The 16,079-nt window shown below is 46.7% G+C and overlaps 2 protein-coding genes across 5 annotated transcripts in view; both read right to left on the bottom strand.

Annotated features, from left to right (window-relative positions):
- Window positions 1–65: 65 nt before the first annotated feature.
- ARMH2 (armadillo like helical domain containing 2) lies at window positions 66–4,047 on the bottom strand. The gene is made up of 2 exons (XM_047859505.1): window positions 3,052–4,047; window positions 66–734 (listed from the first exon to the last, which is right to left on the bottom strand). The coding sequence occupies exons 1-2, from the start codon at window positions 3,314–3,316 to the stop codon at window positions 307–309; spliced, it is 693 nt and encodes a 230-aa protein (XP_047715461.1). The 5' UTR covers window positions 3,317–4,047; the 3' UTR covers window positions 66–306.
- A 3,264-nt stretch (window positions 4,048–7,311) lies between these two features.
- Window positions 7,312–16,079, bottom strand: part of RIPOR2 (RHO family interacting cell polarization regulator 2) — a 232,991-nt gene continuing 224,223 nt past the window's right edge. For 2 of the 4 annotated variants that reach the window (XM_047859367.1, XM_047859371.1), the window contains 2 exons: window positions 13,775–13,865; window positions 7,312–9,057 (listed from right to left, as the gene is read on the bottom strand). In XM_047859367.1, coding sequence (XP_047715323.1) covers window positions 8,957–9,057; window positions 13,775–13,865 — 192 coding nt within the window. In that variant the 3' untranslated portion in view covers window positions 7,312–8,956. The remainder of the gene's footprint in view (window positions 9,058–13,774; window positions 13,866–16,079) is intronic. The other 2 variants (XM_047859368.1, XM_047859370.1) reach the window with 1 other exon arrangement.

Genomic DNA, 16,079 nt, shown 5'->3' with positions numbered 1-16,079 from the left:
ATCCCAAGCAGGCTCTGTGCTGTCAGCTTAGAGCTCGATGTGCGGCTCAAACTCATGAAATGTGAGATGGTGACCTGAGCTGAAACCAAGAGTCGGACACTCAACTGACCGAGCCACCCAGGTGTCCCTTTATGAGGTCATTTTAAACACTGGTGCCTTTCATACGTTTGGTTATTTCGGTCACCGTGATGGTTGACAGAGAATTTTTCAACTGCCTAAAAGAAAACACTTTAGAGTACTATCTCGACTTGTTATTGTTTATTTCAGTTTTCCGGGTTAATGCGACGGTAGCTGCCCTTAGAGAAATTAATTCCTGTGGAAACCGATGAGGAAATACAGCACCTCTGCAAAATTCTCAGGCCACCCAGACCAATTCTCAGCCGCCAGTATTTGCAAATGATATTTCAGATTACCTAAGTCTCTAAGCTCCTTTATGCAGGACACATTATTGCAGGTCATGACAGAGAGAACGTAGCAAGCCCAAAATTTAACAAGGAGGTGTTTGTTGATTTCAGTTTTGATGACAGAATCGACTCTGTAGTCAAAAATCCTCACGAGGATAGGGATAAACTTGAAATTCTTGGCTTTCCTCTGGCTGGTAGGATTTAAGTAACACCAGCAGGCTATACTCTGGAGCAGCAGAATCTTTACTTTCGGCGCCAGCTGGTGATTTTGTAACAAACTGGCCACTTCTTTTATGTGCTCAGTGGCGTATTTCCCAGCGGTGGGTCCTCCTGGAAAATAAGTATTTGCATTTCAGAAGTATTTGGTGTATCTAGGAGCTGGTGACATTTGAGTGCTGATGTGTCCATATTCCTTTTGCTGTATACTGACACTCTGGATGCTCTGAATTTTCCTTTTCCTTCCTCCCCACCCCCTCCTGGCGTGCTGCTGTGAACAGGAAAAAGTATGTTGATAAGCACAAAACACGAAAGGGACTGGAAGTTCCCCGCCTGTCAAAGTCTCCTCCCTGGCTGCTTTATTCAAGCACCTACTTGAGTAGGTGTCAGGAGTCCGTACTTCAAGATGAACAGAGCAAACAAAACGGAAAACCAAAACACTGCCCTGCAAAGCCAGGGTGTAACTCGTAAGAGAGGTTTTTCATGAGCCGTCCCTTGCTGTCCCGTTCTCTCTGATGTCTCATTTCTCAGCCCGACTCTTGCAGATCTGGAACCAACGTGACCTTATAAGATTGCTCTTGCTTGGGAACCCAACCTGGTTCCCAGACTGACCCCACCTGAACCCAGGCTCTACTTTCCTCGTATACTGGAACCCTAGATTGCCCGAGTTCAAATCTCAAACCCTAAGAAGGTACTGGCCAAGAAAACACTGGACGAAGACTACTCAGGTGGTGAGGAGTAGCTGGCATACTTGGCCAGATTCTAGCCACTGGGGTTTTGACCTGGCTTGGATTTCTCTTAGTGGCACTACCACAGTCCCGTGGACCCAAGGATGTTCTAGCCAATGTTAAAGCTTTAGCTGAAGCCTGGGCATAGGCTCTTTCCCTGCCTTCTGGAAGTATAACTAAGACTGAGGTTACATACCATCAAGTTAAAGAATTCTGACTCTTTTATAACCAGCCAGCTCTTCCCCCAAATGGTGAACAGAGCTCTACAGGGAACTTTCTCAAGTGGTGGGCGCCATTTATCCTTCCTTCACATGGGAATCCTCCAGCTTCTTTCTAGCTCTGTGCCACTGGTTCTCACCCACCCTGGCACCTAGGACCCCTTGGTTCTTGAAAACGGTAAATGTTTTCTCTCACGGACGCCATTCTTTGAAAAATTTAGTCTATCAAATTACATCTAGGCAACCCATTAAAAAAGAGATCAGTCATCTTTGATACTTATAGCTACCAGAGCTTCTAATCAAGAGACGTGTTGTTGAAGATTATGTATAAAATTTCACTGCATATCCTGAAATTTATTGGAACAAAAAAAGTGGAGTGAGTTTAAACCTGATAATCATTAGAGTGGTGTGTGTTTGAGCAGTTTACCACATAATTTTCTGGCCAAATATACATTCACGGTTGCTTTTCACTGATGCCCCAAGTGCCTTCCTGATAGGTGTTTTAACAGCCTTAATGATTAAAACCTTTAACAGCTTTTAATGATTTTTCTAAGGTAGTTTCTGTGCAATGCATTTTTGCAAGATAAAAAATAGGGGCGCCTGGGTGGCTCAGTCGGTTAAGCGTCCGACTTCGGCTCAGGTCGTGATCTCACAGTTTGTGGGTTCGAGCCCTATGTCAGCTCTGTGCTGACAGCTCAGAGCCTGGAGCCTGCTTCAGATTCTGTGTCTCCGCCCCCACCCCCCCAACCTCTCTCCTACTTTCTCTAATACAATAAACATTAATAAAATAAAAATAAAATATCAACTGGTATTACTCTGTGTTGGAATTATATCACTAAGTTGGAATTATATCAAGTCGGTTTAGATATTTTATTTTTTTAAATAATAATGAGAACTTTGATCGGCAATTTCAGTACAGTTGTTTTTAGTAAAAGTGGGAAAGTTCTTACTGAGTAATTTATTTGATGGACATTCTTTTTTAAATTAAAATTAAAATTAATTACTTTTTAAATTTACATCTAAGTTAGCATATAGTGCAATAATGATTTCAGGAGTAGAATCTAGTGGATGGACACATTATTTTAAAACATGAGATCCTTGAGGAGAAAATGATTAGTAAGTATCTTTGGTGGTACAAAGACAAAAAAACTAAAAATTTAGGCAAAGGGAATGTTATTGGAATTTTAAGATCAGAGCTATGAAAATCCCTAACTTACAGCATTATAACAAGCAGAAGATTTTGAAAGACCTACATTAGCACAGCTGGTTAAATCAGTACCAGCATGGGGCTCCTGGGTGGCTCAGTGTCTCAGGTCATGATCTCGTGACTCGTGAGTTCGAGCCCCTTGTGCTGACGGCTCAGAGCCTGGAGCCTGCTTCAGATTCTGTGTCTCCCTCTCTCTCTGCCCCTTCCCTGCTCACGCTCTGTCTCTTTCTCAAAAATGAATAAACATTAAATAAAACAAATAAAAAATAAGTCCGTACCTGTGAAGGCCAACAGTCCGATTCTATATGCAGCCTGAGCCCTCTTCTCAATGGCTAGAGATTGATTCTTCAATACACGACCAAGCACCACGAATTTTTCTTTGTGAAAAATACTCTCAACCGAAGGGATATCTTCTTCCTTCTTCTTAACGAAAAAGCGCCTAACAGTGACATTCCAGAACTTCTGGAGGCGCTGATACAGCCCCACAAAATACTGGTAGATCTGAGTTGAAAATTGCACATAATAAGTATGTGCCTTAGACATCGTATGAAAAAGGCCAGTGGTGCTTCAGTTATCCTTGTGTAGTGGCAGCTGAAGTCAACAGTCTAGAACTCTGGAATGCATCTCTTAGCGACACTGGAGAATGGAATACACAAATCAGGGGCAAGCAATGGAGGCCGAAATTCTTCAGGCCGCCATCGAAGGCCTTCTACAATTTCAGTCAAATCAAGTTCACTTACACGCCTCTGGGGCACGGAATCTCAGCGTCGACCACACTGGCTTCTCCCCACATACGCCGGGAGTGTTCCCGCCCTTGTCCCTTTGCTTGCACAGGATCTACGGGAACTTGCCTGTTCTACTTGGCTTATTCCAACACATCCTGAATTTCCTTTCATAGCATTGTGGCTATTCTGCTTATTTGTCACGGAATCAGAGTTTTCCTCCACATCATGGCTTTCCTATGTTGGTCCTATTTTGCTGAGAAAATAGAAGCAGTCAGTGGAAGGCATGGTTGCCTTCACTGCGTCCACCTATCTCCATCCGTGCACATATACTCCAACTGTCCTGTTGTTATGGACCCCTCTCCATTCCTGCAGTACATTTCGTGACTTGTCCCACTCAAGGAGATTGCCCTACAGTTCTTCTCTTGCCTTAACTAAGTTTTCCATGTTGACTGGATCCTTTTCACATCAACAAGCAGGCTGTACTTGTTCTTATTAAAAAAATAAAACACTCTCTTGACCTCAGAGAACCCCTCCGCCAAGTTATGGCTCTGTTCCTGTTTATACAAAAAGTTTTCTTTTTTAAATGTCTATTTTTGAGAGAGAGACAGAGCGTGACCAGGGGAGGGACAGAGAGAGAGGGAGACACAGAATCTGAAGCAGGCTCCAGGCTCTGAGCCATCAGCACAGAGCCTGACACAGGACTCGAACCCATGAACTGTGAGATCATGACCTGAGCTGAAGTCAGATGCTCAACCGACTGAGCCACCCAGGCGCCAAAAACTTTTCAAAGAGTTGCCATACTTAGTGTTTCAAATATTCTTCTATTGTCTCTTGGATGACTCCAAAGATGGATTTCAAACCCATGAATCTTCAGGCTCACTGATGACCTTCATTCTGCTGAGTCCAATTCTCAGTCCTCAGCATTGGATACTCCTTTTTCCTTGAAACACTCAATTCACCTAGCGAATAGCTTCTAAGATGTCACACTTGATTTTTCTCTTGCTTGCCACCCTCCATTTTCCTTTGCTGGTTCCTCTTCTCTCTATGACCTCCAAATATTGGGGTGTTCCAAGACTGTTCCGTCACACACACACAAATATATTTTAATATTTTATTTAAAAAATTTTTATTTATTTATTTTGAGAGAGAGAGAGAGAGAGAAAGAGAGAGAGAATGAATAGGGTAGGGGCAGTGAGAGAGGGAGAGTGAATTCCAAGCAGGCTCCATGCTGTCAGCTCAGAACCCGAGGTGGGGCTCAAACTCATGAACATTAGATCATGACCTGAGCCGAGATCGAGAGTCAGATGCTCAACCGACTGAGTCACCCAGGCGTCTCATATTTAACATTTTATTTTTTGAGTAATCTCTACGCCCAACATGGGGCTTGAACTCACAGCCCTGAGATTAAGAGTCACATGCTCCCACCAACTGAGGCAGCCAGGCGCCCCCGTCCCCAGTTTTGTATTCTTAACTAGATTTCTCACCTGGACTCCAAACACAGTCACCAACTTGACAGCCATCCATTTGGATGTCTACGTGGCTTCTCAAATATAACATGTCCAAATCAGAATTCGTGCATTTCCTCTCTAAGCCAGCTGCTGCTCAGGTTCTCTGTCTCGGAAGAGGGCACTCCGATCCTTCCAGCGGTTCAGGTTGAAATTTTTGGATTTATCCTTGGCTTTTATCGGTCTCGCATCTCATTTCCAACTTATCGACAACGCCCTACTGTCAACGTAGAAATTTGGACGGTGGGTCCCTCTCCATTCCTACAGTACACTTCATGACTTGTCCCACTCAAGGAGACTGCCCTACAGTTCTTTTCTTGCTTTCTACAAAGTGTACTTGCCTGTACTCTTCAAATATATCAAGATACGGAAGCTCAAGGAAAGGGGGAGTGGCTACTGTTGTAAGTGAGAAGAGCCTTAAAGAGACATGACAACTAAACATGTAATCCATGGTTGGAACCCTGTATCCATACGCGTGTGCATGCGTGTATGTGAGCACCTGTGCATGTGGGTATGCGAGCACGTGCATATGCATGTGAAGGCTATAAAGGATTATTAGTGGGACAACTGGGAATCACGGACATGTGTTGGCCAGCACGACAGCCACATGTAGCTTTGGAGCACGTGAATGTGACTAATCTGAAGTGAGCTGTGCTGTAAGTATAAACTACATACTAGATTTCGAAGACTCAGTATGAGAAAAAAAAAAAGAATGAAGGTGCCTGGGTGGCTCAGTCAGTTAAGTGTCCAACTCTTGATTTTGGCTCAGGTCATGAGGTCATAGGGGAAGGGGCAGAGAGAAAGTGAGAGAGAGAGAGAGAATCTCAAGCAGACTGCATCATCGGTGTGGAGCCCAGTGCAGGGGCTCAAACTCACCAACCGTGAGATCCTGACCTGAGCCGAAATCAAGAGTTGGTTGCTTAACCGACGGAGTCACCTAGACGCCCCTAAAATGTATTATTTAACTTCCCCTATTATTTTTACTTTTTAAAATCTATTAGAAAAAAAATTAAAAATAAACTGTGCCTGCTAGTAAAATCTAAAACCCCAAGCATGGCTCCTCTTCAAGGCCATTGTATTTATTGCTACCTCTTCTTCCCGGGGATATTCACGTGGTTCACCCCTCAGTTCCTCAGGTTGCTGCTCAAGTGTAATTTTCTATTAGGCCTTCCTCGAACACCCTCTTCAAACTTGTGACCTTTCCCATGTCACTTCTCCCTTCCCCAACCTTGTGCAATTATGATCGCCTTCCCTGTCTTGTCTTTCCCTCACCAGACTATGAGCCCTGTGAGGGCAGAGATTTTTTTTTTTTTTTTTTTTTTCCTCTTCACTGCTGTATCTGCAGTGTCAAGAACAGTCCCCAGGGGGCGCCTGGGTGGCTCAGTCGGTTAAATGGCTGACTTCGGCTCAGGTCATGGTCTCACCATTCATGGGTTTGAGCCCCGCGTTGGGCTCTGTGCTGTCAGCTCAGAGCCTGGACCCTGATTCAAATTCTGTGTCTCCCTCTCTCTCTACCCCTCCCCGACTCGTGCTCTGTCTCTCTCTCTCTCTTGCTCAAAAATAAATAAACACTAAAACAATTAAAAAAAAAAAGAACAGTCCCCAGTATATACCTTATTCATAGTAAGTATCCAAATAAACAAAACTTGTTGAATAAATGAGAAGTTAGAGATCAGGTTTGTAGCAATTTGTTTCTCACACAAAGCATACTTAGAATTTCTCAAAATCAAGAGAATATTAATAAGAGATATTATCTCCAGGAAAATTTCAGGGATAAAAATATTTCTATTTGACTAATTTGCTTTTCGAATACAGTAAGAAGGGTTGGTGTTTTCTGCCAAGTTGGGGTTTACGGTTTTCCTTTACCATCTTGTAAAGTTAAGGAAGACAATTCAGTTAAACAGTATAGCAATAAACCTTCCTTGTAGGAGAAAATTTTTCCTGCTGACTCAGTTAAAGGAATCACTGGTATTTAATAGCGTCAGTGGGTGAATAATCTCCCAGCTGAATGCTGGGGGCTCCTCTGTGATGACACGGGTGGGGTGTGGGCTGGGAACACACAAATGAAGGCTCTTAGCATCCTTAAGGGGCTCGTGGTCTCTGCTCACGGATACCACAATTCTTAAACACAGCTCTTTCCCTCCAATTAGCTTTACAACAAATTGAGAGGTAAACATTATTATCTTCATTTACAAGTGAAGGAATTTCAAGATGAGAAATTCAAGTTGCGAAATGAGGCACCCTGTGCTGTAGAAACGCCGGCTTAAGAAGGGCATGTGAAAAACAGAGCAGACTCTGTGCATAAGAGTAACAATTCAAAAATAATTTTTATTTTAACTTCCATGATTGAAAGAGTGATGGATACAAATGCCACGAGACTAAAGGCACCCCCTCTGAGTGAAAATAAAATGCAGAAATGAATACAAAAGTACGTAATTACTCATGCAATATTCAAAAAATTAGAAAACGAAAACAAAACTAACAAAAAACTCTGTAACATTTGTGATTTGACTTTCTACAAAAAGAATCAACCATCTAACAGAGACCATAGGCTACAGACTATACATGCTAAACTACAGACTGTACAATGTACCTTTAAAATGAAGGATATATGCATATATATAATATTTATAAATATACAAATATATATACACATTATAACTTCACAGTTGAAAGAACTATTCTCCAGGAAGTCTGGCAAACAATTCTTACTTTAAAATGGATTAAGAGTTGTTCTTAAAGGTCTTGCTAAAATGTAAATATTTAAAACGACACCTAAATATTTGATACGAACACATCCAGAATACAGTTGATATTCCACGGTTGAAATCACACTCACATATTTTATTTTGATATCTTGGCATATCCCACCGTGTATACTCTTAAGAGGAAGGAAAGTTAGTACGAGCTATCTAGTGGTCTTGTACTTTATTTAGTGGAATTGCTCCCCTGATACAGAAACAGTGAGGGGAGCTGTTGTTTTAACTATTTGGCCAAGAGATCCCACCCAGTGACGAGTGATTTCTCTGGGGCAGTAACTGTCCCTCGTCCCTCGTCCCTTGGGACATTCTTCCTCCTAATCTCCTGGTAATTCCTGTAGAAGCAAGGACCACTTGTGAATCTCCTTCTGCTCCCGCCCCATTAAGATTCCTCCAAGTGCCCAGTTCTACGACCCCAAAGAGCATCACAGCTTTCTGATTCCATGAGTTTTTGTTTTGATTTGTCTTAGCAGCAAAATACCTCTGTTGTAAAAGTATCATAAAAAAAAAAATGGCTCGTGTTCAAAAAAGCTTCAACTTCGAATGTCTTTTTTTAAGGAGTACGGGTATCATCTTAGACATCAACCTGTCTTTTATCCATCACGGAAACATGCTTTGGAAATGGTCAGGATGGAGAAAAGAAACAAAAGAAATAATGGAGGCTTGAAAAAAAATGAAGTTAAAAAAAATTTTAAACTCTTACAATGTGTCATTTTACCGAGTTCCGCGGGCAAACTGTTATTCGAAGAAATTCTTTTTTGTGCTTTGCATTTAAGGTAAAATTAGGTAGCTGGTGGGGCCCCTCAACCCTCAGGACACGACGGGGAGACACCGCAAGGCGTGTGATAGTCATCAAAGTATCATGTGACGATTTTAGGCTTAGAGAAGAACTTCCAAAAAAGTACAAAGATGGCTGTTTTAAAATTCCATACATACGAGATAAGATGGACGTTTCTACCAAGTATCGTCAGACGCAATCGACACCGTCATCTACGGAGTCATATTGGCCCTATTCTATCGGCCAAGGGAAAAGTAGATAGGTACTATGACGCTCGACTTTGACTTCTATCTGTGACGTGTTAAATTTCCAGACAACCTCAGCAGAACTCTTCAAGGTTTAAACACGCCCGCTAAATCCCAGCACCATCTTGATGAACAGGGCCATTTATTAAGATGGCTGTTGGGCAGAGCTCATTAAAAGGCCGTGGCAACTTCAGCCCCATGACGCCCTCCGGCGTTAACACGGTCTCGAGGAAATTTGTCCAGCTGTTCGTACGCCAGCCGCCCATCTTCTCCTGCGCGCAGAACATCAAAAATAAACACCAGTTTAACCTTCTTATTCATCACTCAGGATAACGAATTGAAACCAGTTGTTTGGGAATGGATTGCTATATCTGCTAATGTTAACTTTAATAAGGAAAGTCATCTTCTGTAATTCTTAATTATGTTGTTTCCTGGTACTGTTTAGAAGAGCCAAGAACTTTTTTTTTTATACTCAAAAAAAAAAAAAAAAATTCCAGGGGCGCCTGGGTGGCTCAGTGGGTCGGGCGTCCCACTTCGGCTCAGGTCATGATCTCACAGTTCGTGGGTTCGAGCCCCGCGTCGGGCTCTGTGCTGACAGCTTGGAGCCTGGAGCCTGCTTCCGATTCTGTGTCTCCCTCTCTCCGCCCCTTCCCCGCTCGTGCTCTGTCTCTCTCAAAAATAAATAAAGATTAAAGAAAAGAATTCCAGTGTAGTGAACATACAGTGTTATATGTTTCGGTTTCGGGTGTACAATACAATGATCCAACAATTCTATACATTACCCAGTGCTCATCAAGATAAGTGTGCTCTTAATCTCCCTCACCTATTTCACCCATCCCCCATCCACCTCCCCTCTGGTAACCATCAGTGTGTTCTCTGTAGTTAAGAGTTGGCTTTTTGGTTTGTCTCTTTTTTCCTTTGTAGAACAACCAAGTACTTTTGAGTTAATGCCAGAGACTAAAATAACATCAGGGTGTGGAACAGTTGAACTCCTAGGGGCATTTAATGGCAACAATTTCACACATAGATTTCTTCCTGAGAAACCATATGGATTATAAGTGTGTTAGAGATTTCAGAATGGCTGGTCCTTGACTTCAAGGCATTGAACTTTGATATAGCTTTTACTTTTTTACATTATATATTGACATATCTAAAGGGTCTTTTATAAAAGTCAAATTTAGCTACACTTTAGCTAAAAAACTTGAGCTAAAAAAAATTACCCTTGGCCTTGGACACATGTGGTGATGCCATCTACCAGCTAGTAACTAGGTCACGTCTGCCAGTAGAACCATCTCGAACAGCCAACAGGTAAATGCAAGTTATCTGAACGTTCCATTCTATTTTTTCCTATTTAAAACAATGATTAGGAAACGGGGAAAACAATCACAGAGAAGTAGTGATAAGAAGCAGGTTTGCACGTATTTAATACAAGAGAGACAAAGCTGGGAATAATGAGTTGTGCTCAATCAGAAGTTCATTAAGAGGGACACCTGGGTGGCTCAGTCGGTTAAGCTTCCCACTTGGGCTCAGGGCATGATCTCACAGTTCATGGGTTCGAGCCCCGTGTCGGGCTCTGTGCTGACAGCTCAGAGCCTGGAGCCTGCTTTAGATTCTGTGTCTCCCTCTCTCTATCCCTCCCCAGCTCACATTCTGTCTCTCTCTCAAAAATAATAAACATTAAAAATAAAAAAGAAGTTCATTAACAAAAAAAGTAAAAAAAGATTCGTGAAACGCTAGAAATGCATTGATGTCAGTGAGTTTTTGAAAAGCAGTGTAATGGTGGATTTTATAATATATCGTAGTCTCTGGAAACAGAAGCCTCTCAATCAACTAAAGTTTGTCTTTTAGAGGGGTATATTTAATTTTTTCGGTAATACATCACATATCAAAGGAGGGAGTCACCTGCACTTATAAGAACTTAGCGAACTCCTCTAGACAAAGGCCCCCAAATTTTAGAGATTCTGTAGATTGTTTTGTCATGCCTTGTTGACTTTTCTGAGGCAAATACTATTTTTTCCCCTAATTCAGTAATTTTTGCTTTTTTACTGCTTCGGAGTGGAATCCTTTTTTGAGACAAAATATTTGCACAAAACCCTGACATATAAAACATTAAACACAGCACCTTTCCAGGTGATGACAGCGGGGCGGGGGGGCGGGGGTAGAGAGAGAGAGAGTTAGGCACATTCATACCATGGCACACAGCCTGAATGGCTTGCGTAACTAACGCTCTTTAGAACCCAGTGAATACCCGGCCCGTTCCTAGCGTGTGCATGGCTATATCCCAATTTAGAGGTGTGCAGTCCTTCCCCAGAGTCCCGCAGAGTGTAGGTGGGTCAGGATTCCATCGAGGTGCCCTACCGGGTCTGGGTGCCCATAAGTGAGTTATGCCTCAATGGGCCCTTCTGCAAAATGGGACTAACTGCCCTTCTCCCTCGTGGAGTCCTTCGGAAGATTAAATGCGCTAACTCATGCAGGTCCCTCAAAACAGTGCCCGGCACAGAGAGAATCTTCTACAGGTGTAACCCGCATCACTGCAGAGACACAACCAGAGCTGGGATGCCGGGGCCTCTTACTCTAACGTTGTTTTCCATGGGCGTTGATCTGCGTTGGCCCCTCCTCTGGTCTGTCAACAGCCCTGGGAAGCAGGCAGGTGTTGGAGGAGAAAGGGCCTGAGCTTTGGCACATGGGGCAGTGTGCTTTCAACCGGTCTGAGGCCCAGCCGGACGGGTAGGTGGCCACAGCTACGCAGACGGCAGTGGGGCAGTGGCCTCAGGTGGTGATTTACATGTGAGCGGTAACGACTCAAAATTAAATACAGTTAACCTTCAGTTCCTCACTTACAGAAGCCACTAATTCCACAGCAGCCGTCTAGGACAAAGAGACCGGCCCCCAAATCACAGGGGGACCTACCAGACACAATTACCAACTCAGTCATCTGGGTGAGTTAAAAACACACCAGTGTTTGTGTATTAAGGTCAAAGGAGATTCATAACATCGGGTTCAAGCATCGGTTACATCTTAGAATCACCTGGGGGGCTTTGAACAGTCCCAGCACCCAGGCACACCCCAGCCCACTGAAATCAGAACCTTCGGGAGTAGAACCCCGGGCATGAGTGTATTTGAGAGCCTCCTTAGTGATTCCAATGTGCAACTAGTGTTGGGAACGTGAGCTGGTGGTGTGAGGGGGGCATGGGGACCGGGGGGAGCCCCGCAGGTGAAGCAGGTGTGACCATCGCTCCTGGAGATGCTGTTTGTGCCGCTGAAGTGACTCCTGGGGCACATCTGGCGGGGACAGGCTTCTCTGGGTCACACTGGGTAAGGAAGCGTCGCTGAGCTGTGCAAACACTTGGCTTGCCTTCAGTGTTAGCCCAGAACACGATGGGATAAAAGAGGTTCAAACTAATAATACCCTGGGCATATGTTTAGGGAATTAAAGTTGTATGCCTAAAGCAGCCGTAAGGAATCACTGTTTTTTTAAAAAATTTTTTTATGTTTTTAATTTTATTTTTGAGAGAGAGAAAAGGGGAGGGGAGGGGCAGAGAGAGAGAGGGAGACACAGAATCCGAAGCAGGCTCCAGGCTCTGAGCTGTCAGCACTGAGCCTGATGTGGGGCTCAAACCCACGAACCGCGAGATCATGACCTGAGCCAAAGTCGGACGCTCAGCCAGCTGAGGCGCCCTCAGCACCCAGGCGCCCCTTACCCAAATTTGTTTTAAAATTTTGTTAACGTTTATTATTGAGAGACAGAGAGAGACAGAGCATGAGCAGGGGAGGGCAGAGAGAGGAGGAGACACAGACTTCGAAGCAGGCTCCAGGCTCCGAGCGGTCAGCACAGAGCCCCACGTGGGGCTCGAACTCAAGAACCTGAGATCATGACCTGAGCTGAAGTGGGATGCTTAACTGACTGAGCCACCCAGGCGACTCAAGGAATAACTGTTTTATCCTTTAAACAAACATGTGCTGGCTTGGATTTCTGTGGATCAAATGATGTATTCATTAGCAGAAGGAAGTGTCACTAAACCAGTGACTGTAAGAAAGAACACCTACAACAACGAATGTGATCTGCACGGTGATTATAAATGCCACGAGGTTCTGCCTTACGTTATTAAGCGACTATAGCCAAACCAGGGTGGCTTCTTTCCAACTAGTATTATTAGCCGGATTATATTTGAGGACTTTTAGAAGCATAGTTTTTGCACATTACGAGCGGTGGCAGTAGTAAAATACCAACTGTCTCTATCTTTTATGCAGGTCAAAGATATGCAGTGCCCCCTGCACTCCCCCGAAAGAACAAAGGCGTGAAACCTGGTAGGCAGGGGCCTTTACAAGGTGAAGTGGGGAGGGGGGTTTATCTGGCTATTCCAGCATTCAAGAACCACACTTCTTTTCTCCGGTGTCAGGACTCAGCTGGGCACAGGTCAGCGGGGCAAGCAGAGGCTAACCTGCGAGGCAGGGTGAGGAGGGGACTAGTGTGCCCGCCGTGCCTGCCGCCTCAGCCAACCGCGGCCCCCGGAGTCCCAGCCCAAGCTCGCCAGCCCCCCTGGATCCCTGACTACTGCCTCTGCTTTAGGTTCGAGTCTACGTCCTGGCCTCCAAACAGCGCAGGCTGATCGGCCTGGCGGGGCTCCCGAGAGCGGCCCTCCCCCAGCTCCAGGCGGTGAGACCCGGGCCTTGGAGGGAGATGGGAAGCCACCAGTTCCTCATAGTGTGTGTGTGTGTGATTGTGACCTACCTTGTGTGTGTGTAACGTGCCCTGTGCGAGTGTGCGATGTACCTTGTGTGAGTGTGACCTCCCCTGTGTAAGTGTGCGTGACGTATGCCATGCGAACACGCGTGTGACGTCCCATGTGTGTGACGCCCCATGTGTGAGCATGAGTGTGAGCAGCGCCCCCAGGGGGGGGGGGGGCGCTCCCGCGGCGCCCACGAACCGTCTGGGCCCAGCTCCCTTGGAGAGCACCAGAAGGAAACAGCCGTGTAAGCGAAACTCACCGAGAGACAAGAGGGTCTCCGAGGCCACGTTTCTGATTTCCTCGGTGTCGCACTGACACAAAGTCACCAGCATCTTAATGCTTTCGGTGGCCTGCGAGGAGAGAGCCGTTAGTGCCGCGACACCCACGGCGGGGCCACAGGGGCGGTACTGTCTTGCGCAGGGTTCCCGGGCCCGCTGAGCGTCCGGCTCCTGAGGGGCTCTTTCAAAGGAACACATTCCGCGCCGTCCCTCCAAGATGCACGGGATTCGTCTCCCCGGATGGCGCCTGGGCCGCGCACCTGCAGGAGCTCCAACAAGGCGCGTTTGGAAGGGGAGTGGCCAGCCTGTCCTTCCAGAACAGGATCCCTTTCTCCGAGCTCTTTCCCACGCGCCTCACTGGTTCCAACCCAGTGCTCAGCTAAGGACTCTGTGTTTGGCTTGTGTGCCCAACGGGAGGACAGCCAGAGCGGTGGTCGGAACCCTCGTGTCTGTCCATCCCACACGTATCAGCGCCCCGGGGACCGGGCAGCCGGCCAGGCAGCGAGCGGGGCTCGGTCCTGACCCCCCAGGGTTTCCGGTCCAGCGGAAAGACAGACGGTGGGACAATGACAGGCGGGGACACGGTGCTCGGGCAGAACAGAGCTGGGAAACGTCATCTGGTCTGACCTGGAGAGTCTTCACAGAGGAAGCGGTGTCTTAGGGCAATTAGCCACATTCGGGCAAGTGGTAGGCGTGTGTGTGTGTGTGTGTGTGTGTGTGTACGTGCGTGCACGTGTGCATGTGTTGGGCGCTGTGGGGCAGGAAATACATTCCAGGCGAGGGGAGCACCTCCTACCAGGACCCCAATCAAGGAGGGGCCTTACCAGCCACATTAAGTGCTTTGAACTTCATCCTTAGCATCGTGGAGAGCCACATAAGAGCTTTGGAAGCGGGATTTGTGGGGTGTTTTGTTTTGCTTTTATTGATTTTGAGAGAGCTAGAGAGCGAGCAGGGGAGGGGCAGAGAGAGAGGGAGAGAGCGAGAATCCCAAGCGGGCTCAGCGCCGTCAGCGCGGAGCCCCATGTGGGGCTTGAACTCACGAACCGTGAGATCACGACCGGAGCTGAGATCACGAGTCTCACCCTTGACCCACGGAGCTACCCGGCGCCCGGGACTCGTGCTGTAGTGAGAGCAGCCTCACCGCAGCAGAAAGCGCGCACGGAAGGCGCGGACTCCGCGGGGGCAGAGGCCGGGGGGAAGGCGGCTGCAATGCGGGTGGGCAGAGCGGGCTGCCGGGCGGTGGGGTCCGCGGGGCGGGGCCGTCGGGGGTGAGGATGAGGTGGGGGAGGGGCACGGACGAGCTGCACCCCCCACTGAGGTGGGCGAGCTGGGTGCCAGTCGGTCGGAGGTGACTTCCCAGCAGGGACGCCCCGCAGGCAGCGGGGCACGTGCCAGCGAGGGAGGACCCGGCCTGGAAACCCGGGCGGGGGGCGTCATTGGCCTGGGGAAGATGACAGACACCCCCGGGAGAGGACGCGTGCAGGCAGAGGAGGGCCTAGCACCGCGTTTCCAGGGACACCACCGCGTGGGGCACGCCTGTGGCCAGACCCAAATGCTTCCGCTGAGGTTCTGAGGGACCAGATTGCGAGATGGAGATTCTCCTTCTGGAAGGAAGCCAGGCGCAGAGAGCCCTGGTGCCGGTGACAGAGGTGTCAAGGGCAGTGAGCAGCACAGGCAGACCACAGGCTCTTAGCCCAGAGAAACAGATGAGGGGCCCGAACTTCGAGGGCCTCTTGGTTTGAGGATCTCGATCTCTCATTTGGGTCCAGTTTGGTAACAGAAAAATGTGGCTGTCTGCTTGCTAGCATTAACTAAGTACTACTAATAATAGTAACAATAAAAATAAAATAATGATAATGATGATGATGATGATGATGATGATGATGTTTTCCCTGACAGGTTAGCTAGAGTTGATTGGTTTGGGTGGATGAAACCCCCGTGTCTACACTGTTTTCACACCATGCTGCCCAGAGCCCCTTTCAGGAGCTGGGGGGTTGGGGATGGTTTAAAAAGAGGTGTTTTGTCTAGCACAAAGGATCGTATTTTCTGGAAGACAAGAGAACAGTGGAGGCATCGGGGCTCTCAGACTTGAGATCTGCTAGAGTTAAAACCGTTGCTTTTACTGTCACGTTCACACTGTGCAAATCCACAGACGTGGACACCGTTCACTGTACCCTGGTGACTTTGTTTCCATTAGCTCCGTGTCACAACCATCGTCTCTGAGATGTCACGGGTACCAGGAGGCCACTCAAATAAACAGCAGTCACTGTGGGCTCTCTTGGCCAC

This window comes from Prionailurus viverrinus, chromosome B2, assembly GCF_022837055.1.
Source record: "Prionailurus viverrinus isolate Anna chromosome B2, UM_Priviv_1.0, whole genome shotgun sequence".
Lineage (NCBI taxonomy): Eukaryota > Metazoa > Chordata > Mammalia > Carnivora > Felidae > Prionailurus > Prionailurus viverrinus.
This window is presented reverse-complemented; position numbering and strand designations above follow the sequence as displayed.

Bases quoted from the DNA above. Each gene is read 5' to 3' on its own strand.
- ARMH2 (XM_047859505.1), bottom strand. From the start codon at position 3,316: ATGTCTAAGGCACATACTTATTATGTGCAATTTTCAACTCAGATCTAC. The intron at 735-3,051 runs GTACGGACTTAT...CTTATTTTCCAG, and splicing joins CGGACTGTTGGCCTTCACAG to GAGGACCCACCGCTGGGAAA.